This window comes from Misgurnus anguillicaudatus, chromosome 19 (assembly GCF_027580225.2).
Source record: "Misgurnus anguillicaudatus chromosome 19, ASM2758022v2, whole genome shotgun sequence".
Classification (NCBI taxonomy): domain Eukaryota; kingdom Metazoa; phylum Chordata; class Actinopteri; order Cypriniformes; family Cobitidae; genus Misgurnus; species Misgurnus anguillicaudatus.
In genome coordinates, this window is record NC_073355.2 from 21,487,682 (window position 1) to 21,505,835 (window position 18,154).

The window sequence follows — 18,154 nt, forward strand, 5'->3', positions numbered from 1 at the left end:
TATTTTTTACAGTGTAGTAATTCAGTATAGTAGCCTTATAATATGTGTAACAGAGTGTACTCACATTATGTGAACCGTAACCTATCCAAGTATGTTTGTTTGGCTAGGGTGATATCTCCGTACTGTACTAGGGTACGGTAAGCTTAAGGGTATCCTAGTATGCTTTGCAGAGGTGGTCTTGGATACAAGTTGCTTTCATTAAGGGGCATGCCGGAATGCAAAACGTCAGCTGTCACTGTAAAACCCTCTGACATGCACATGCAAATACATGCGGCTGCATGTCCCCGAATCCCAAAGGACCCCAGATAACAGAGGTGTGTTTTTTGTGCGCTCCGAGAACCAATCAGATTATGACATTAAAGCAGCATGAGAGTGATTGGAGAACAGACTGTTCCTAATATGCTTAAAAATCTCAGCGTGCATGATTTCCAACACACCTAATAAACCAAAAACTCATAATTCCATCATGCATATCTTCGAGTATTCTTCAAATCAATCGCAACTTTTAATGGGGTAATGGCGTACTTGGGTACAGATCCTACAATGTAGTGTGAGTGCAGACAAGTGGGGGAGTGAAAAGGAGGAACCGATTCATGTCTTCATTGGTACACCTTAAAACACTAACTGATCAGGCTGAGCCTGTATGCAGTGATACATTTTCATGTGTTAATTCTATAGGTCTTAGGAGAATCACAATATAAGAGAGCTAAAGAAAGGATGATAAAACAGTTTTTAAAAGTACAGGTTTGCAAGAGGCTCACGAGAGCACTAAAACTTTGGGGCTAAAATCTAGCCTTGAAACCCAGACTACAGATCTCTGGGTTACATAAGCCTAAAGTGGGCCCATGAGCTTCCTCCCTAAGCTATCTTCACTAGTCCCGTTTGCCTTGCAAAGATTAGAAACCCTTTAGCAATTATCTGATCCGTCAAAGTAAAATTCCGGAGGGTACTTAAACATTAAGTCCTCGAACTTGTTTTACAAAAAGAAAGGTCATAGATAAGTCAGCCAGCTCTTGTCTAAGAAGTCCAAAGAGTCAGTTAAATACAACTTAAGGGCAAGTCTGAAGCCCATCTCATTTTTCAGACCCAAAGTTGTCATTTTAGCAGTGGAAACGTACAGAACTGTTTTAGATCGGCACCCTGTTGGTTAGAAATGGAGCATGGGAACAAAAAACATTTTTCTGAATGATAGTATCACACAGCAATGAGATCCCTGGAGCTGGGTTATTCCAGTATGTAAGTGAAGACTGGATACTCAAAGCATCAGTATACTACATATTAGTCCCTGCAGAGAGGAACCAAGGACTCTAGTGAGATAAAAGGACACAGAGCCATGTTTAAGTCAAAACCACATACAGCACCACAGGCGAGCACTGTGACTCACCACATCAGAAATACGCGATCGAAACTGTATAATTATGGAGTATTGTTGTGGTCATGCAGAGATTCAAAGAAAGGGAAATGTTTGCCAACATTATACTGTTGTGGTTGTGCTCTCAGACACTCTTTGTTGAAGTGTTGCATTGTGGGATGTGAAGGGATACTTGTAGCTGTAATTTATGACGTCAATCTTAATGGTGACTGTAAAAATGTTTTGTCCGATAGCTTACAAAATCTACTTCACGTGGTGAAACCTAAATTATTTGGTTTACATAAAATGCCAAAAATATGATTACATAACTTAAAGTCCCCATGTGTTTTTTGTTGTTGTTTATTACACGGCACTCTAAAATGCTGGATTCTGATTGGCCAGGTTTGTTCTTTTCAGATAACTACTGCTTAAACTAATAACACATGGTTGCAAATCATTTTGACAAAGCAAGAAGAAATCTCTGTGACAGGTAAATCTTTTATTATAACTATAAACAAGGTCAACTGTTATATGTTTAATGGCATTCATTTCAAACCTTGTACTGACAATTTATTACATAACTCAGGGTTCCCACACTTTTGTTAACTTCAAATTCAAGGAACTTTCAAGGACTTTCCAGTTCCAATACCCTCAAATTCAAGGACTAAATGTGGTGACACATTTCAAGTAAAAGCAAGGTTACATCGTGTTACCTTTTAAGATACACTGTTACAGTACAGTTCCCTTTCGAGGGAACTCGCGCTGTGTCACTGTGGTGACACTTTGGGGACGCCTCCAGGGGTAAGTGTGTCTGAATGTTTATATCAAATTCCAACAATGGTGAGGATTAATGACAAAGACAGGGTGACGCGGGAGCCAGAAAATATATCGCTATCTGAAATATTGCCAAAGACGGCGTTACAGGGATGCAGGAAGTATGGCAAGGGAGATGCAGCGTCTCGTTCCCCTCTAGGGGAACAACAGTTACATATCGTCGCTGTCCGATGAAACTCACGTATGTTCATTTTGCCGATTTTGAGATTTTTCGACAGATTGAATGTCCAGGTTCATTTCCATATACAGTATGCGTCACATACCTAAATAGCCAATGAAAACTTGTGAAATCATGTCATCTGATTTTCACGTACCCGTTTGGTGTCAAAGCTGTCAATCACGCCGCATATCTTCCGCCTGTGAAGCATCTCGCCGGTCTCGTAAAGTTTCATCGAAGCTCAGCACTGGATATAGCCGAATAAACATGACAATGACTTTCCTTTGAGGTAAACGTTTCCCCCGGACGCCAGACTAACATATAGGAGTTACTTAATTACGGTAGGACTGTGCAAACAAAGTATCTGTCTAGCATTGGTGATATTTACGCTGGGGATGTCCCCACCACTTTTTGAAAGCATTTGGTTAAAATGTTCTGAAAAATCAAGCGATGCTTAAGACTGGTTTTGTGGTCCAGGGTCACATATGTTGCGTTGTATGCTTATGGTGTGTTTTCTTGTACATATGTAATGAAATTCATTGTAATCATTTATTAAACGCGCTGCTGTTTTCTACGGTATGGTGCTTTGGGACTGTTCGGTTGAGCTGGTGTTGCAGGGACTGTTACATGTGTGATGTGTGCATTTGACATTGTTGAGGGTTTACAAATTTATGCTGAGTATTTTCTTGTTGTTGACTGGCCTACGCTATGCCCATTTTTGATGCGCGTTATTCAATATTTTTACTGTCCTGCAGTAATGTTTTTATAAGATATTTTGTCCTCACCACTTTTCAATACAAACTGACGCCCCTGTTGTGTAGCATTACCATGTCAGTGTATTGTTCATTGTCCCTTAATGGTTTGCAAGAGACATTTAATACACTTATAATTAATATTAAATAAAGTAAGCGTATTTAACCAAGACGTAACGTTAGGCTATTTAATAAACTGAGCGTATTCATCTGTCAATACGAAACGCGACTTTGGCCATTCTAATTAATGATCGGAAGAACGCGTATCGATCAAAGGTACTGTAAAATATGCACGCATGTCCATTTAAACTCAATTTTGGTCAAATGTGGATTATATCATGACACTGGCAAGAATATGGTTACATGTAAATATGCCGTACCAAGTATGACAACGCTACATTCAACTGCTTTTGATATACGGTGTTTTTTTCACTTTCTGAAAAGTTACCGTTTTGGACATACGTGAGTTTCATCAGGCAGCGACGATATGTAACCCGATACGTTTTCATTTGTCAAACACAACTATGCAAAAAAGCATTTTGGTATGAATCAACATTCACATACAAAAGATATAAGCGTTTAAGCAAACAGTTAAGCATGTGTGCTTAAAAAGGCTAAAATTTTTATGATATTATCCTATACAACACAGGAAATAATTTTGATTTTTTTTCCAGAAAACTTCTTGCATAAAATAGATTCAAGCACTTTCAATTACCTGTATCTATGTATTAGAGCCCGACCGATAAAGGATTTTGAAGGACGATACCGATACAAATGTTTGTCGGATTTAAAATCCGATATATCGGCCGATATTTTTTTTTTTTTTTTTATTTCAGAAACGCGCAACAAAACTTTAACAGATTTCCCTAACATTAGTTATTTGTAGTTATTTATGAGTTTTAACTAAAATAATATGATAATTTTAAAAAGAAACTTGTTTCTTTTATTGTTTATTGTGACACCATGAACTCACTTAAGCGTTGTTCTCTCTGCCCGACTCTGGCTGGATCCGCAGGTTGCAGGATGTGTGACGCGTTATACACAAGTGTTGCCAACACGGAGGTTGTAGAGTGCCCTCTGGTGGAAAAACTATACAACGGCAACACTCATGACATGGTTGAAGGCTATTTCGTCCGGATTATTATGAATGCCGATACCGATAGTTTGGAAAATGTCTAATATCGGCCGATAATATCGGCCTGCCGATATATCGGTCTGGCTCTACTATGTATGTATATTTTCAAAAACTTCCCATGGCCTTGAATTATTTTCCCCAAATTCAAAAACTTCCAAGGATTTCAAGGACCCGTGGGTGGGAACCCTGATTACTTTTATTGCAGAAATTATTACATATACATTTTTACAGTTTGCATTTGGACCTATTCTGTTCTTTATTATGAAAAATTATTTACTGTTTTGTAAACATGAAATGCATAAAGCATCACTTTAATTACTGTACTATACTACAAAAATTACAGTATAGTATCCAGTATACAGACATATAGTCAAAGCACAAATTTTTACACTTTGAAATAAACTAATCTTCATGATAATGACTGATTCCATTTAATTCGTCTCATTCTCTTTCATTGGGGCTGTGCCTGTCAGATGGGCTTCACTCAAGGAAAATTACTTTCATGAGCTATTGCTGTAATTTAATAGGAAAGTACAGTGACAGGAAATGATAGAAAGAAGAATGGAGGGTGCGATTAAAAAATGACCCAAGCAACTGATGGAGAACGTCCACGTCTCCAACTTGACCCACTGAGCAGATAAACTGCCTGTATCAGACCGCAAAATAAAAAGCTCAGCAGATTCCTAATGAAATATACCCTTGCATGTTTATTTATTTAATTTTTTGGACAATCTGATTTATCCATGCTTAAATACATATCCTGTAAATCTATCCACTCAAAGTTCTTTTAAATATTCCTGACCACATAGATAATACATAATAATACAAATAATGTATCTCTGTGTCCTTGATAACACATGAAACGTTTCTACTGGCATAACGATAATGAAACCAAGGCATGCTTGATAATACAGTATTTAGTAACTATAACAGCGAACACTGCTTGCTGACATTTTCTTTCCTCATTTTTCATTATGATTGCATCGTCTCCAAGGGACAGCAAACAAAAAAATGCTCTATGCTCAAGCACAGAAAGCCCTGAATTGCTACAAAGACATCATTTTCCTCCATGCATACGGACTGCATGTTCATACATTAGCATATACATTATGTTCATACATTAGCACCTGTGCAGGACATCAGGAATCAGGCAGACACAACATAAGCCAAATCCTGTTTACGCTCGGCTCTCTCTGCACACAACATCAGCTGCACATGAAGAATCTCATCGGGGAATGCCAAAGCAGACTAACCTCTGCCTTTGATATCTGCCGTCTACATGGGGAGCACTTATCTTTAAAATGGAGGGAATCTTCAAAGTAAACCAGCGTAAACAGCCATTTGATGTCTTGGCTATTAACCATATGATAACACACAGACTGTGATGAAAAGAGGGATGAACCTTATACTGGTCATGACAGAGGTAATTCAGTAATATAGATCAGATGTACACTAATTTATGGGATCATTTATGTTGTGATAAGACAAAAAAGGAATCCGCACACTGAACTCACAAAAAATATATTAATTTATTAAATCACAGAAGTAACGTAGCCCGAAACGTTACTTCTGTGATTTAATAATTAATATATTTTTTGTGAGTTCAGTGTGCAGATTCCTTTTTTGTCTTATTTAGTTGTATTTTTGAATTCCGGCACCTACTAGTGTTTGGATGTGCGCGTCTCCCTCACTATCATTTATGTTGTGACCACACAATCATGCTAATAAGGTTGGCTACCTTTAAATTGAAAATTGATAATGTTCCCTATTTCTCTCTCTCGATATACATGAAGAAAAGCTTAAATTATTCAGATCTGTTAGGATATTTATATTTGTAACATGAACACTATAAGGCAGTTTCCCAGACAGGGATTAATCCAAGACTAGGCCTTAATAATTAAAAAAAACATTTTTGTTGACATTTAAGTCATTTTTACAAACATACCTTTGAAAAAACATTACTGATGTGCATTTAAAGACAAAACTATGGCACTGATATATGTTAAGATATTTCAGTGCAAGGTGTTTTTATATTAAGACTGCTCAAACATGCATTTTAGTCTGGGACTAGGATAAACCCTGTTTGGAAAACCATCCCATATTTCTTATCTAAAGACATCTTAAGACAAATAAGAAAAATGTAAAAACTTTTAGTCACACAGCAGGGATAAAAATTGTCATATAGCTCTCAAATTCATTTACAATGCAAGTTAACTTGGCAAACAAAGTCCCACGTTGAGACTTGCACATTTCTGCATGTCACGGATTGTAGGAAAAAACACGATACAGTTCCTTCAACAACACTTACAATTCAGCCCTCTGGACTTATATGCATATCATTTTGTTTCACATTACAGCAAATGTCGCAAGCTATGATTAATTTTGGCCCAAAGCGTTGAGGTGCATTTTAGCAGCGTGTCTCTCGCGTGGGTGATTCCTGAACGCTCAAGCATCCCGTTATAATTATAACTGGGAAATCAGTGTCAGCTTATTAAGCCATTTTACTTTATCTTTACCAAACTCCTTGTCATTCATAAAACAAGCAAAAAAGAGCAAAGGAACTCATTGTTTGTCCAGGTCTCCACTAATCACTCAATTCTCCACCAGGAGCTTTGCCATTTTCAACTAATAGTCATTTCTATTCACTAAAAACCCCAGTTGTAGATTCACCAGTATGCACTTTCTAAGTGTACTTTTTAAAGAGGTACTGCCCTAGCGAGAACTTTTACTCTTTCTTGTAGAGCCCTGCATGGGACTGTTTTATTAAACCTGTACCCACTGAATTTCTGACCAGGACGCTTGCATATTTTCTCAGAGGTTGTGAAAACTGTACACAAATGCTCAGACAAAACATTTGTTCAGATTAACACCCAGAATAACAGACATTCAACATAACTGCATTTCAAAAAGATGAAGTAATGTTAATGTTGAAGTAATTGCCACACATGACAAAAACATTGAGTATTTTATTAGCGTTTTGTAACATTAACCGTTAAAACAAAACCACAACTAACGGCACCTCAGTTTTCAAAATGCCGATTGGATGGAATGTTGATTGACATTGGCTTTGCCCAGTCAAAATCCAATCCAGGTGGATAACTTGCCAGTTTCGAAAATGAACGTAGCGAATGGGTGACGTTGTATCGTTCAGTAGTGCTGTAACGGATCACGACCCACGGTTTGGCTCGCATGTAATTCGCAGATTAATACCCAAATTTAATGAAAGAAAGAGTATAATTTGCACGTGTTTCAAAGGCTTGCAAATGTCAACACTCAAGTGATTTAAAATGATTTAAAACAAACGATCAGAACTCTTGATTTGTAAACTTTAGAGAGTTGCGTCACTGTGTCTCATACTGTAATCGATAAAAAATATTTGGTAAATAGAGCAATGACAAACAACGTAACATTTTAATGTGGAGCGACTGTTTATGCTGCGCTGTTTGGAATTCGCCCCCGTCTATGTGTGTGCGCGCGTTTAAGTGCAAACATGAAGAGACGCGTTTCAAAAAGCAAGCAAACATAAAACGTTCTGTTATTGACAGGGCCAATACAAACAAAATGATCTACACAGTTTTCTTTTTTAATAAAAACATTTGTTTAGGTTTAATCTAGTTTCTACTAATCTAGTGTATGTATAGATTAGAAGCAGTCTGTGCTTATTTGTTCTTAAAGAGACAGTAACCTCAATTAACCTAAAAGTCTGTGTCATTAATGTTAATCAAACAACCCAAAACAAGAGAAAATCAATTCTGACTGTAGCTCTAAAAAAAATAATATAAATATATAATAAAATTAATACTTATTATAAAAAATAATAATTACATTTAAAGGGACAATAAGTAGGATTTTCCCCTTCTTCTGGTATTCAAACGAATAGTGCTCTCTAGCGTCAGATCATCGGCAGACGTCATTTGACACCAATGAGGACATATTTATGAATAAAGACATTGATTTTGAACTACACATTGTCCCTTTGATTCATAAATAAAGACCTTACTTAATGTGCAACTTTGTTCTTTTTTTATTAATGTTTGTAATTTCTTGATTTGTTCTTGATCTATGATTCATAGTTAAAGGTGAAATAAAATGATTGAACGGGGTATTTGTCCTTGTTCTGTGATGTGACATGTAGACAACAAAATTTCCCTTCATGCTTAACTGGCATCCTCATTATGAAATGCAAGCACTTGATGCTGATTGGCTGCCTTTGTTGCCACTCAAAAGAATGTAAACTTCGCCGTCTTCAGAACACGGATAGACCAAAAGTTTACAGATAGAAGAGCACACCTCGGAACGCGACTCGCCATTTCGCCTTGAACTTTGCAAACACTGCTGCAATTTACTTCCCATTGGAGGGGAAAGGCCGGATGTATGCAAATTGTTTTGAAAGGGAGGGAATTGAATTGAGATGCATTTTGCGTTACATGTATCCGTTGTTCAGATTGGGCCACTTTCTGGGGGACATTTCTAAAGGAGGAATTTCTATGAAACTGAGATGTTCAGAATGTTTAGCACTTTTCGTATGTTTGTGAATACGGGTAGACTACCGTTATTCAACTAAGACAAGGTAAAAACGTTTTTTTCATTCTCTGTCACCTTTAACACTTCAGTCAAGTGTCCATAAACGTTTGAACAGTAGTGTACTTTTACTCTAACTAACGGGGAGAACGAATTGAAAAGGAGCTATTGCTATAGTTCAGAACACTGGTCAGAAGGGTCCCCTAGGAATTTTTGCTTAGGGCCCCCACAGACTCTAGAATCGCCTCTGAAACAAAGCACATATAACAGCATCCCTCGGGCCTGTGCTCTCCGAAGTTCCCAGGGTATGTGCCTCATGCTGTTTGGCTTAATTTTCTTCTCAACTTCATGTGTTTACTCCATTTCTATTACACGACAAATCCCTCCAGGCCAGGCGGGTCTCCTGTGGGAGCCCAAACCCAATGCAGCCCTCTACCTTCTTGTACACATTATATTGGCAAAGGTTTTGGGACACCCCTCCAAATCAATAAATTAAGGCGTTCCCATCAACTCCAGTAAAAGGAACTCTAAATGCTTCAACATACAAAGACATTTTGGACAATATTATGCTCCCAACTTTGTGGGAACAGTTTGGGGATGGCCCCTTCCTGTTCCAACATGACTGTGCACCAGTGCACAAAGCAAGGTCCATAAAGACATGGATGAGCAAGTTTTGTGTGGAGGAACTTGACTGGCCTGCACCTCAACCTAACAGAACATCTTGATGAGATGAATTAGAGCGGAGACTATTAGCCAACATCAGTGTCTAACCTTACAAATGTGCTTTTTAGAAGAATGGTCAAAAACTTCCAAAAACACACTCCTAAACCTTGTAGAAAGTCTTCCAAGAAAAGTTGAAGCTGTTATAGCTTTAAAGAGTGGGCCAATTTCATATTAAACCCTATGGATTAAGAATGGGATGTCATTCAGGTTTATGTGCACATAAAGGCAGGTGTCACAAAACATTTGGCAATATAGTGTACCTCTTTTCTGAGTGTACAAAAAATAATGTATAATCCTAAATTCCTTTATACTTTTGCCACTATAATATTTGGCTTTATAGTTGCCATAAAAGCCATTAGCAACCAGTGGCGACCGGTGACTTTTTAAGGGCACACGATGCAAGTTCGTCACAACATGTATGTAGCCCATCATGTGTGTGGTTTGTAATTTCAAAATATGTGTTCTGCGTGTCGACTGAACCTATGTGCATCACGTGTTTTGTCAAAGTAAGTGCCTGCTGCAGATGCATCTAAAGGGTTTATGATAAAAGAGACGCGCGCAAGGGTTCTGCACGCGTCCATTTTTGGAGACCCGCCCACGCCCGTACCCACAAAGTTCACCATCAGATCCGACTTGTCACCCATGATAACATCAAAATTTAATCCGCACCCGCCCAAACAAGTTAATTTTTGGCCCGACCCGTACCAGCACACACATAAATCACACATGCTTAAATAATTCCAATTAAAGTGCTTTATTTTTTAGCTTGTACTTCTCTCAACATCACAACAGCATCAGGAATGAGCTAATGAAAAAGGCTAAAATGCGCTTTGTTTTGCGCCATTCAAGTAACCTACCATCAGCACAAATGGAACCGGATAACTTTACACAAATAGACCTATTAATGAAAAAAAGTACAAGAAAAAATACAACCTACTTACACAACCCCTGCTGTACTCCTACAATTCTCAAAATACTTTCTAAGAGAAGACATTCCCAGCTTCCGGCTATCAATGGCCAAACTATATGCAACTCCTGCAACGCTCGCTCCAACTAGGCTACGAGAAGAATCAACAAAGGTCGCGCACTGTCGCAGTGGTGGTGACATGATGGGTCAAATGTCATATGTTGTGCATGTAATGGTAATTTAGACATACAAATATTGCACATATTTTCATTTGCGCTTCTACCCACCCACACAGAGTTAATTATCCTCCCGCATCCCCGCCCGTGAATTTTAGTAATGTCACAATTCACCCATTTTAGAAACTTTTATGCTGGTATCCGCGGGTACCCGACCCGTTGCAGGACTCTGACGCTCGCGTTTGCCAGATACTCACATAATCTCATGCGTAATACTGTTAAGGGAGTGTCTTGCGTGTATTTTGTGAACGTGAGCGTCTCCTTCATCATAAACGGTTTTGACGCGTTTGCAGCAGGCACTTCTTTTGACAAAACACTTGATGCACATGGTTCACATGAAACAACAAACACATATTTTGAAAACACGAGCAACACACATGACACTCCAAACACATTTTTTGAATTTGCGCCCCTCGTCATGAGCCGCCACTGTTAGCAACACATTTTACTAATGATAAATACATTTTTTATAAATTTATGGTAGGATATTTTCGGCTATTGTTAAAAATACACCTGTGCTACTTATGATTGGTTTTGTGGTCCAGGGTCACATATATGACAATTATGTAGTAATAATTATAATTACTCCTTAAATAACTTCAGTTGTTATCACCGAGGTCTAGTTAACTATAACAGTGCTATTTAACAAGATCCAAAATCAAACAAGAGCTTAATAATGCCTGCCTACTAAAAGCAATGACTCATTCTGTACATGACCAATACAAATAAGAAGATACGCACAAAACTAAAAGCAAGCTATTGCATAGAGATGGTGTATGTGTGCAAGATAATTTATTGTGTGTGTGTGTGTGCGCGCGCGCGTGTCCACGTGTAGTGACTGAGGGGGAGTAAACAGACCTCAACCCCGGAGGAGAATAGCATCACACAAGCTATCAACCTTCATCATCTCAAGCCTTCAGTGGTGAAAAAACACACAGATGTGACCAACATTTACATCTCCAGAAAGGCACTTATACCAATTTAACCAGTACAGAATATTAAACAACAATGATGGAGTATTCTTGAAATATCGAAATATCCTTTCTTGATGTTTTACAACAAAATGGCTCTGTCTGCAAACCTGGTGAAAGGCTATTTCAAATTGCAGTCTGCTGAAATTGCTTCCAAAAAAAAATTTTTTTGAAAATTTATAGCATTACAGCATTTATTTGTTTTGGGAATATGGGTAAAATGTGTTGCAAAGTTTAGTATGTAGTAAATTTAGAGTAGAAGGTTTTTATCTTTCGTTTTGAATTATTACCTTGAATGTGGCAACCGAAAGCTTTAGGATTTTTTATTATTTCTACACAACTAATAAAAGCAAAGATTCCCTTCCTTCTCTTGAAGCACACAAGATCCTCTTTGGAATGGGACGTTCTTAAATCATGCTGAGATTACATGGATCATCAAAAAACAGAAGCATGTCCACTATTATTCTCAGACTTTTGGGTGCCACTGTACAAGCATATTTGGGTCATCGTAAAATATCTTATAAGAGTTACTGAGGTACATTCTGTTCTGAATCCTTACTAGCGCTAGAAAAAGATGCATTAAATCACAAATACCCATCACATCATCAATGCATCCCCTTACTGAAGAGAAAAATCACATTTGGGGTGCAAAGAGCTGTCTGCACCTACAGGCAAACTCTCTCTGCAGCACTTCCAACCAAGCACACAGTTAACAAGAGCAGTAAAACTTCTCACTCCACAGCTAAGCATCCAGAACTACACCATCAGCAACAATCATTCTTATTCATTTACAAACCTGTCCAACTACTAGGAGCATTCAAATACAAATATTTTAAAGCGTACTGAGCCCATAACACTTGGCTTGACAGCAGCCTTAAGGTCGAAGCAAGCATCTGGCAGATACTCACGGTTTTGAAGTCCTGGTGGCTGCACTCCTGGCCCTGGAAGCGGCAGTACAGCATCATCTCCTTCAGGTCGTGGCCCACTCTCTCTGTGAACTCCCGCATGCTGAATGGCTTGGGCCGGTAGTTACTGAAGTTGGATTTCTCTGTGAGAAAGGCCAAAACGTGAGGCTCGGCCAGGTGCGGATCAGGAATCTGCAGGTGCACGTCCAGAAGGGCCAACAGTTCCCCGGCGTGGTAGAGGTCGTTCTGCGTGAGCCGTGTAAAACGATAGGCGTTGAGATTACAGACGGTGACGGCAGGAAAGACGAGGCTGCCCGACACCACAGCGTCCACGCTGGTGACATGAGGGTAGGAGAGGAAGTAGGCCAGCCGCTCTGCGCTCTCCAGGACCAGCAGCACCAGACTGGCCAGCAGGGCGGCAGTCCAGAGCAGGCGGCGTGAAGCGGAGCGGCGGGAGGAGGAAGAGGATGAGGAAGGGTATGGGAAGATGAAGCGCAAGCCGTGCAGGGTGCTTCTGTTGGCAAAGGACTGCCAGGACATAGGGTCTCCCAGGCTTCCCATGCCCCCACTCTCGGTCTCACGACTGGCTTCGCTTCCACAGTTCTCCTTCAGGTCCATTGCTGACACGCGCACACCTGCGGAGAGATTAGCACACGACGTTTGTCAGCTTAAATCCCAGGCACCTTCTGGCATCTTATTCTGTCTGTATTTCACTTCATTAGAGTTTCACAGCCACATCAATAATACATCACGAAATACAGAGTGCTTCTTCAAGCAGCATGTTTGACACAAACATGGAGAGACACTGTGACACTGTAAGGCGAAGTGAAAAAATGTAAACCGAATGGAGACACCGGTGAGAGAGGGGATTTATGTAATGTGCACCCGCGCTGACCAAAAACTGCCGTAACTTGGTTTTAAACAGAATAAATGATGGAGGGATGGATGGGTGGAAGCAAGGAAAATTTCGTTATTTTAAAAGTCACATTCACAAACATGCTCGACTACAAATAGCTACAAATCAAGGTACACACCGCTGGAAACCATAGTCGGACTGCCTTCAGACCAATCAGAGAGAGCGACACACAGTCATATAGAGAGAGAGAAAGAGAGAGAGAGACATTGAACTCTACAAGTCAGTTCCTATAAATAAATATCAGAGTTGACCAGAACGCACACACATATAACAGAGCAGTTGGTGAAGGATGAGCAGGAGAGATGCTGCTCCAGTTAAGCAGTGTAAGAGGGTGGAGACGGAGTGGAAGATGCCACCCAAGGGTCTCCCTCCTCCAACTCCTTAGTTCTGCCCTTCCAAATGCCAGGATTCTCTCTCTCTCTCTCTCTCTCTCTCTCTCTCTCTCTCTCTCACTATAAAGTCATTCTATATCACTCCATCTGTCTCTCTAACTTTCTTTCCAAGTTGTTTGTAGGCTCTGAATATAGCCCCAAAACAGCAAAGATTTCAGAAAGACGTAAAATGACATAGAACAAAAATATGACACATCGTTTTAAAAAATCCATACCCGATTTTTAAAAAAGCATGCACGTGCAAACACACATAAACACAACCAGTGGTAATGCTAAGCACCTCACGTGCAGCCTAGCGACACAACATCCAGTCGTGCATGAGTGCCCGGCCTGTGTGTGAGTGAGAGAGTGAGAGAGAAAGAGGAGGGTCAGAGAGGGCCGTTGAAGATGCTGTCTGTCTTTGATCCCGGGTCGACGAAGTGCGCGAGCGCGTGCTTCTCCCGATCCCGGCGCTCCCGCTCTAGTCCAACATAACGCGCTTGTTTTCTGCTCCTCTCGCCACCTCGTCCACGCGTACAACAGCTGAACCGGTTCAGATGTGAGCTACATCTAGTGTAACAGAGAGAGAGAGAGAGAAGAGGCACGCGGCGATGCTCGCTCTCTTTTGCGCTTCAGGAGACGCTCGCTGAATCCCTGTGCTGTATTTCCCTCTCGCGCGCGCTCTCTCCTCTCCTCCCGCGTGCGCTCATACTCCACTCCTCTCCGCTTGGAGGCTGATGGATGGATGCAAGAAGCAGATTGAGAGAGTAACGAATGGAAAACAGAAGGAAAGAATCTCACAAAAATGAGAGGAGGGGCAGAGGGAGAAAGAGAGAGGGAGGACGTGTCGACACTTTTTTGTAGAGATGACAGATACTGTATCTCGTGCCCGGCGGGCAGCGATCATCATCACACTGCAATGTGAATTATAAACGGTGTGTGTGACAGTGAGAAACGTCTTTCTGTGTAATGCTTGCGTCTGCACAACATTCAAGTCATAAACACTTGGGGTGTGGGACGAGAGAGGGAGAATAAAAGAGGGGGAGAGAGAGAGAGAGATACAAAATAGAAGGAGGGATAGATAGACAAGAGAAAAAGAGAGATAGAATCCAACAGGAAGAGTTCGATGAGAATAATCAAAGAGAGACAGAGAGAGAGGAAAAAAGAGATAAAGAGAGATATAATTAAGGAGGGAGAGATAGAATCAAGGAGGGAGGGAGAGAGATAGATAAGGGAAAAAGAGAGATAGAATTGGAGAGAGATAGATAAGAGAAAAGAGCGATGAATAAGAGAAAAGAGAAATAGATAAGAGTAAAAGAGAGATAGAATCAAACAGGAAGAGTTTGATAAGAGAAAAAGAAAAAATAATCAGAGAGAGAGGAGAGATAAAGAGAGATAGAATCAAGGAGGGAGAGAGATGGATAAGAGAAAAGAGAGATAGGAAAAAGAGAGATAGAATCAAACAGGTAGAGTTCAGGGAGAGAGAGCGATGGATAAGAGAAGAGAGAGAGATAGATAAGAGAAAAAAGTGAGATAGAATCAAACAGAGTTTGATGAGAGAAAAGTGAAAAATAATCAAAGAGAGAGAAACAAGAGAAAAAGAGCGATAAAATCAAGGAGGAAGAGAGATAGATAAGAGAAAAGAGCGATAGAATATAGGATGGCGAGACATAGATAAGAGGAAAAAGAGAGATCGAATAAAGGATGGAGAGAGACAGATAAGAGAAAAAGAGAGATGGAATCAAGGAGGGAGAATGATAGATAAGAGGAAAAAGAGAAATAGAATAAAGGATAGAGAGAGAAGAGAAATAGAGAGATAGAATCAAGGAGGGAGAGAGATGGATAAGAGAAAAGAGAGATAGAATCAAAAAGATATAGTTTTGTGAGAGAAAAGAGAAAAATAATCAAAAAAAGAGAAACAAGAGAAAAAAATTGATAAAGTCAAGGAAAAAGAAAGACAGATAAGAGAAAAAGAGAGATGGAATCCAGCAGGTAGAGAAAAGAGGAAAAAGAGAAATAGACTAAAGGATAGAGAGAGAAGAGAAATAGAGAGATAGAATCAAGGAGGGGAGAGATAGATAAGAGAAAAAGAGAGTTATAATACAGGATGGAGAAACCGACAGAAAAAGAGGAATAGAATCAAGAAGAGAGAGAGACAGACAAGAGAATAAAGAGACTGAATCAGGGAGGAAGAGAGAGATATACGAGATTGAATCAAAAAGACAAAAAAAGCGAGAGAAGCTACAAGTGTGTGTCGTTATGCAAGCTCACGGGAATAAAGAGAACAGAGAAAGCGAGAGAGAGGAAGAAGAAGAAGAAGTGAGCATAAGTCTGAGAGATGAAAAAGAAGATGACAGTGAGGGCAGAATTCGAAGGAATGCAAGGATTTGCCAGAAGGGGATAAAAATAAAAATTGAACGGTTGAGATCAGCTGGTGAAAAAATCCAATGCTTAAAAACTCATTCTTTCATCAGCATAAGCAACTGTAGGTGGCATTCCGACAATATTCTTCATATTTATTTTCCCTCTGACAGTCGCTCAGTGTGACTCTTCAGAACTGACATCCCGTGCACTTGCTCTCCGACACATTTTTCACGCCTCATCTGGCCGGAGCCGTCAGAGCGCATTAAGACAGCAGAGCCTTAAGAACTGGACGCTTCCTTGAGCTCCGTTCACCTCTCATAAACATCCACACATCAACCGGATGAAAACAGAAGCTTGTTTTTATCTGTCACAACAGACCAGAAACGACTCTTTCTATTTTGGTGGGGTTTTTTTGTGGTGAGCTGAGGTGAGGTAAGGTAGACCTTAGACTTCCTTTATTTCATTGCCCTTGACACCCACTTTTTATCCTTTATCTCATCAGTCGTTTTTCCACAGTCTGTCATTCCCCCATTCCAGTCCCGTGATTTTCTCATCCGTTTCGGCCCAGGGTACGCAAGATGTACAGAACAGGGAGAGAGAACGAGGTAATTTGTGAACCCCTGCAAACACATTCACACAAAATGAGTGTACAGTCCACACACACACACACACACACACGCACGCACGCACGCACGCACGCACACACAAAGGTTTGACTCTAGGTGGAATAGGCACACATATAGATCAATAGACAGGGCTGGAACTTTATACTGAAGTGATGACAGACCGTAATGACACAAGCTCACCCAAAACCATTGGAAAGAGTAAAGGCCAAAAACACACACAGGCCTGACCCGAGAGGAAATACCTAAAAAAAAAAAAAAAAAAAATGAGACATTGTCCTTCACATTTCACCCTCGGGTCAGCAACTGTGGCTAGTTTATATGATATATGAAATGGCAGACTGTAATAAACGATAAACACTGTAGTTGGGAAAATGATGGCAGAATTTCTTTTTTTTTTTTGTAACATATCGCTTTAAATGCATAACATAGGACGTTCGTTTGCACAAAAGCAGACAGTGACGCTTATAAACCTGAAGTAAAAAATACTATATAAGCAGTAGAACAGATCAGGCCTAATAGAATAATGATTTAAACCAGCAGATTAACCCACAACTCTTCTTTTGGTTAAATCTGACAGCTATAAATTCGAAACTCATCGAGCAAACCTTAATAAGTACGACAAACTGACAGATTTTTGGAGACTCACTCGGTTGAGATGGAGGATCAGTTGTTGAAGGCAATCCAATCGATGCTGAACACTTGGGCAATTGATCATTTAAGTGACTCGATATATAACAATAAATGCCTTTTAAAACTGACAACAGACCTTATACTGATTAAATCTGGCTTGCGTTCAAGTGTCCATTAATTACTTGAGGAAATTTACAAAGTCTTAGAGAAAGGACAGAATGAAATTTGAGAAGTAATGTCTTTAAGGACTGCTGCTAAGGTCTCTGCAGAAGCACATTAGACACAGTAATAATGACTCAGTAAATGGGCTTCAAATAGGAGTCTGATCATTAGTGCTTATGTCGCCCCCTAGCGACCTGCAGATGCGTCTATCACCATCTACAGCAGTGGAGCACAACCGGTTTGATTTTAAGAATCTTTATTGTCTTTAACTGATGTCTTCAATCTATTTCAGGGCAAGGACCCCTTAATGGATAGAGAGAAAGAGCAAGGACCACCAGTAGCACACGTATCAAATTAAGACTGGATTTACACGTTATAAAAGTTACATTAAAGTCACATACTGTCAACATACTCTACTATATAATATTTTAGGATTATTAATATATACAGTACTGTGCAAAAGTTAGATTTGTTGTTTTTGCAATAATATAGTGACCATATATAATTGTTTCTCAATTAATATCTCCATTGTTTCTCGATTAATTAATGTTGTCTCTTTAATAGAATACATCCAGAAAATACAAGAAATGTGT

General features: G+C 39.6%; 1 protein-coding gene across 5 annotated transcripts in view; it reads right to left on the reverse strand.

Annotated features, from left to right (window-relative positions):
* asic2 (acid-sensing (proton-gated) ion channel 2) overlaps positions 1–17,644 on the reverse strand; it is a 399,158-nt gene extending 381,514 nt beyond the window's left edge. Inside the window, exons 1-3 of one of the 5 annotated variants that reach the window (XM_055191980.2) lie at positions 14,081–14,549; positions 13,527–13,550; positions 12,496–13,127 (exon numbers count right to left, since the gene is read on the reverse strand). In XM_055191980.2, the coding sequence (XP_055047955.2) occupies positions 12,496–13,127; positions 13,527–13,539 (645 nt within the window). In that variant the 5' untranslated portion in view covers positions 13,540–13,550; positions 14,081–14,549. Of the gene's footprint in view, positions 1–12,495; positions 13,128–13,526; positions 13,551–14,080; positions 14,550–16,949; positions 16,983–17,415 lie in introns of those variants that run through there. The other 4 variants (XM_055191969.2, XM_055192006.2, XM_055191990.2 and 1 more) reach the window with 4 other exon arrangements.
* Between the last annotated feature and the right edge of the window lie 510 nt (positions 17,645–18,154).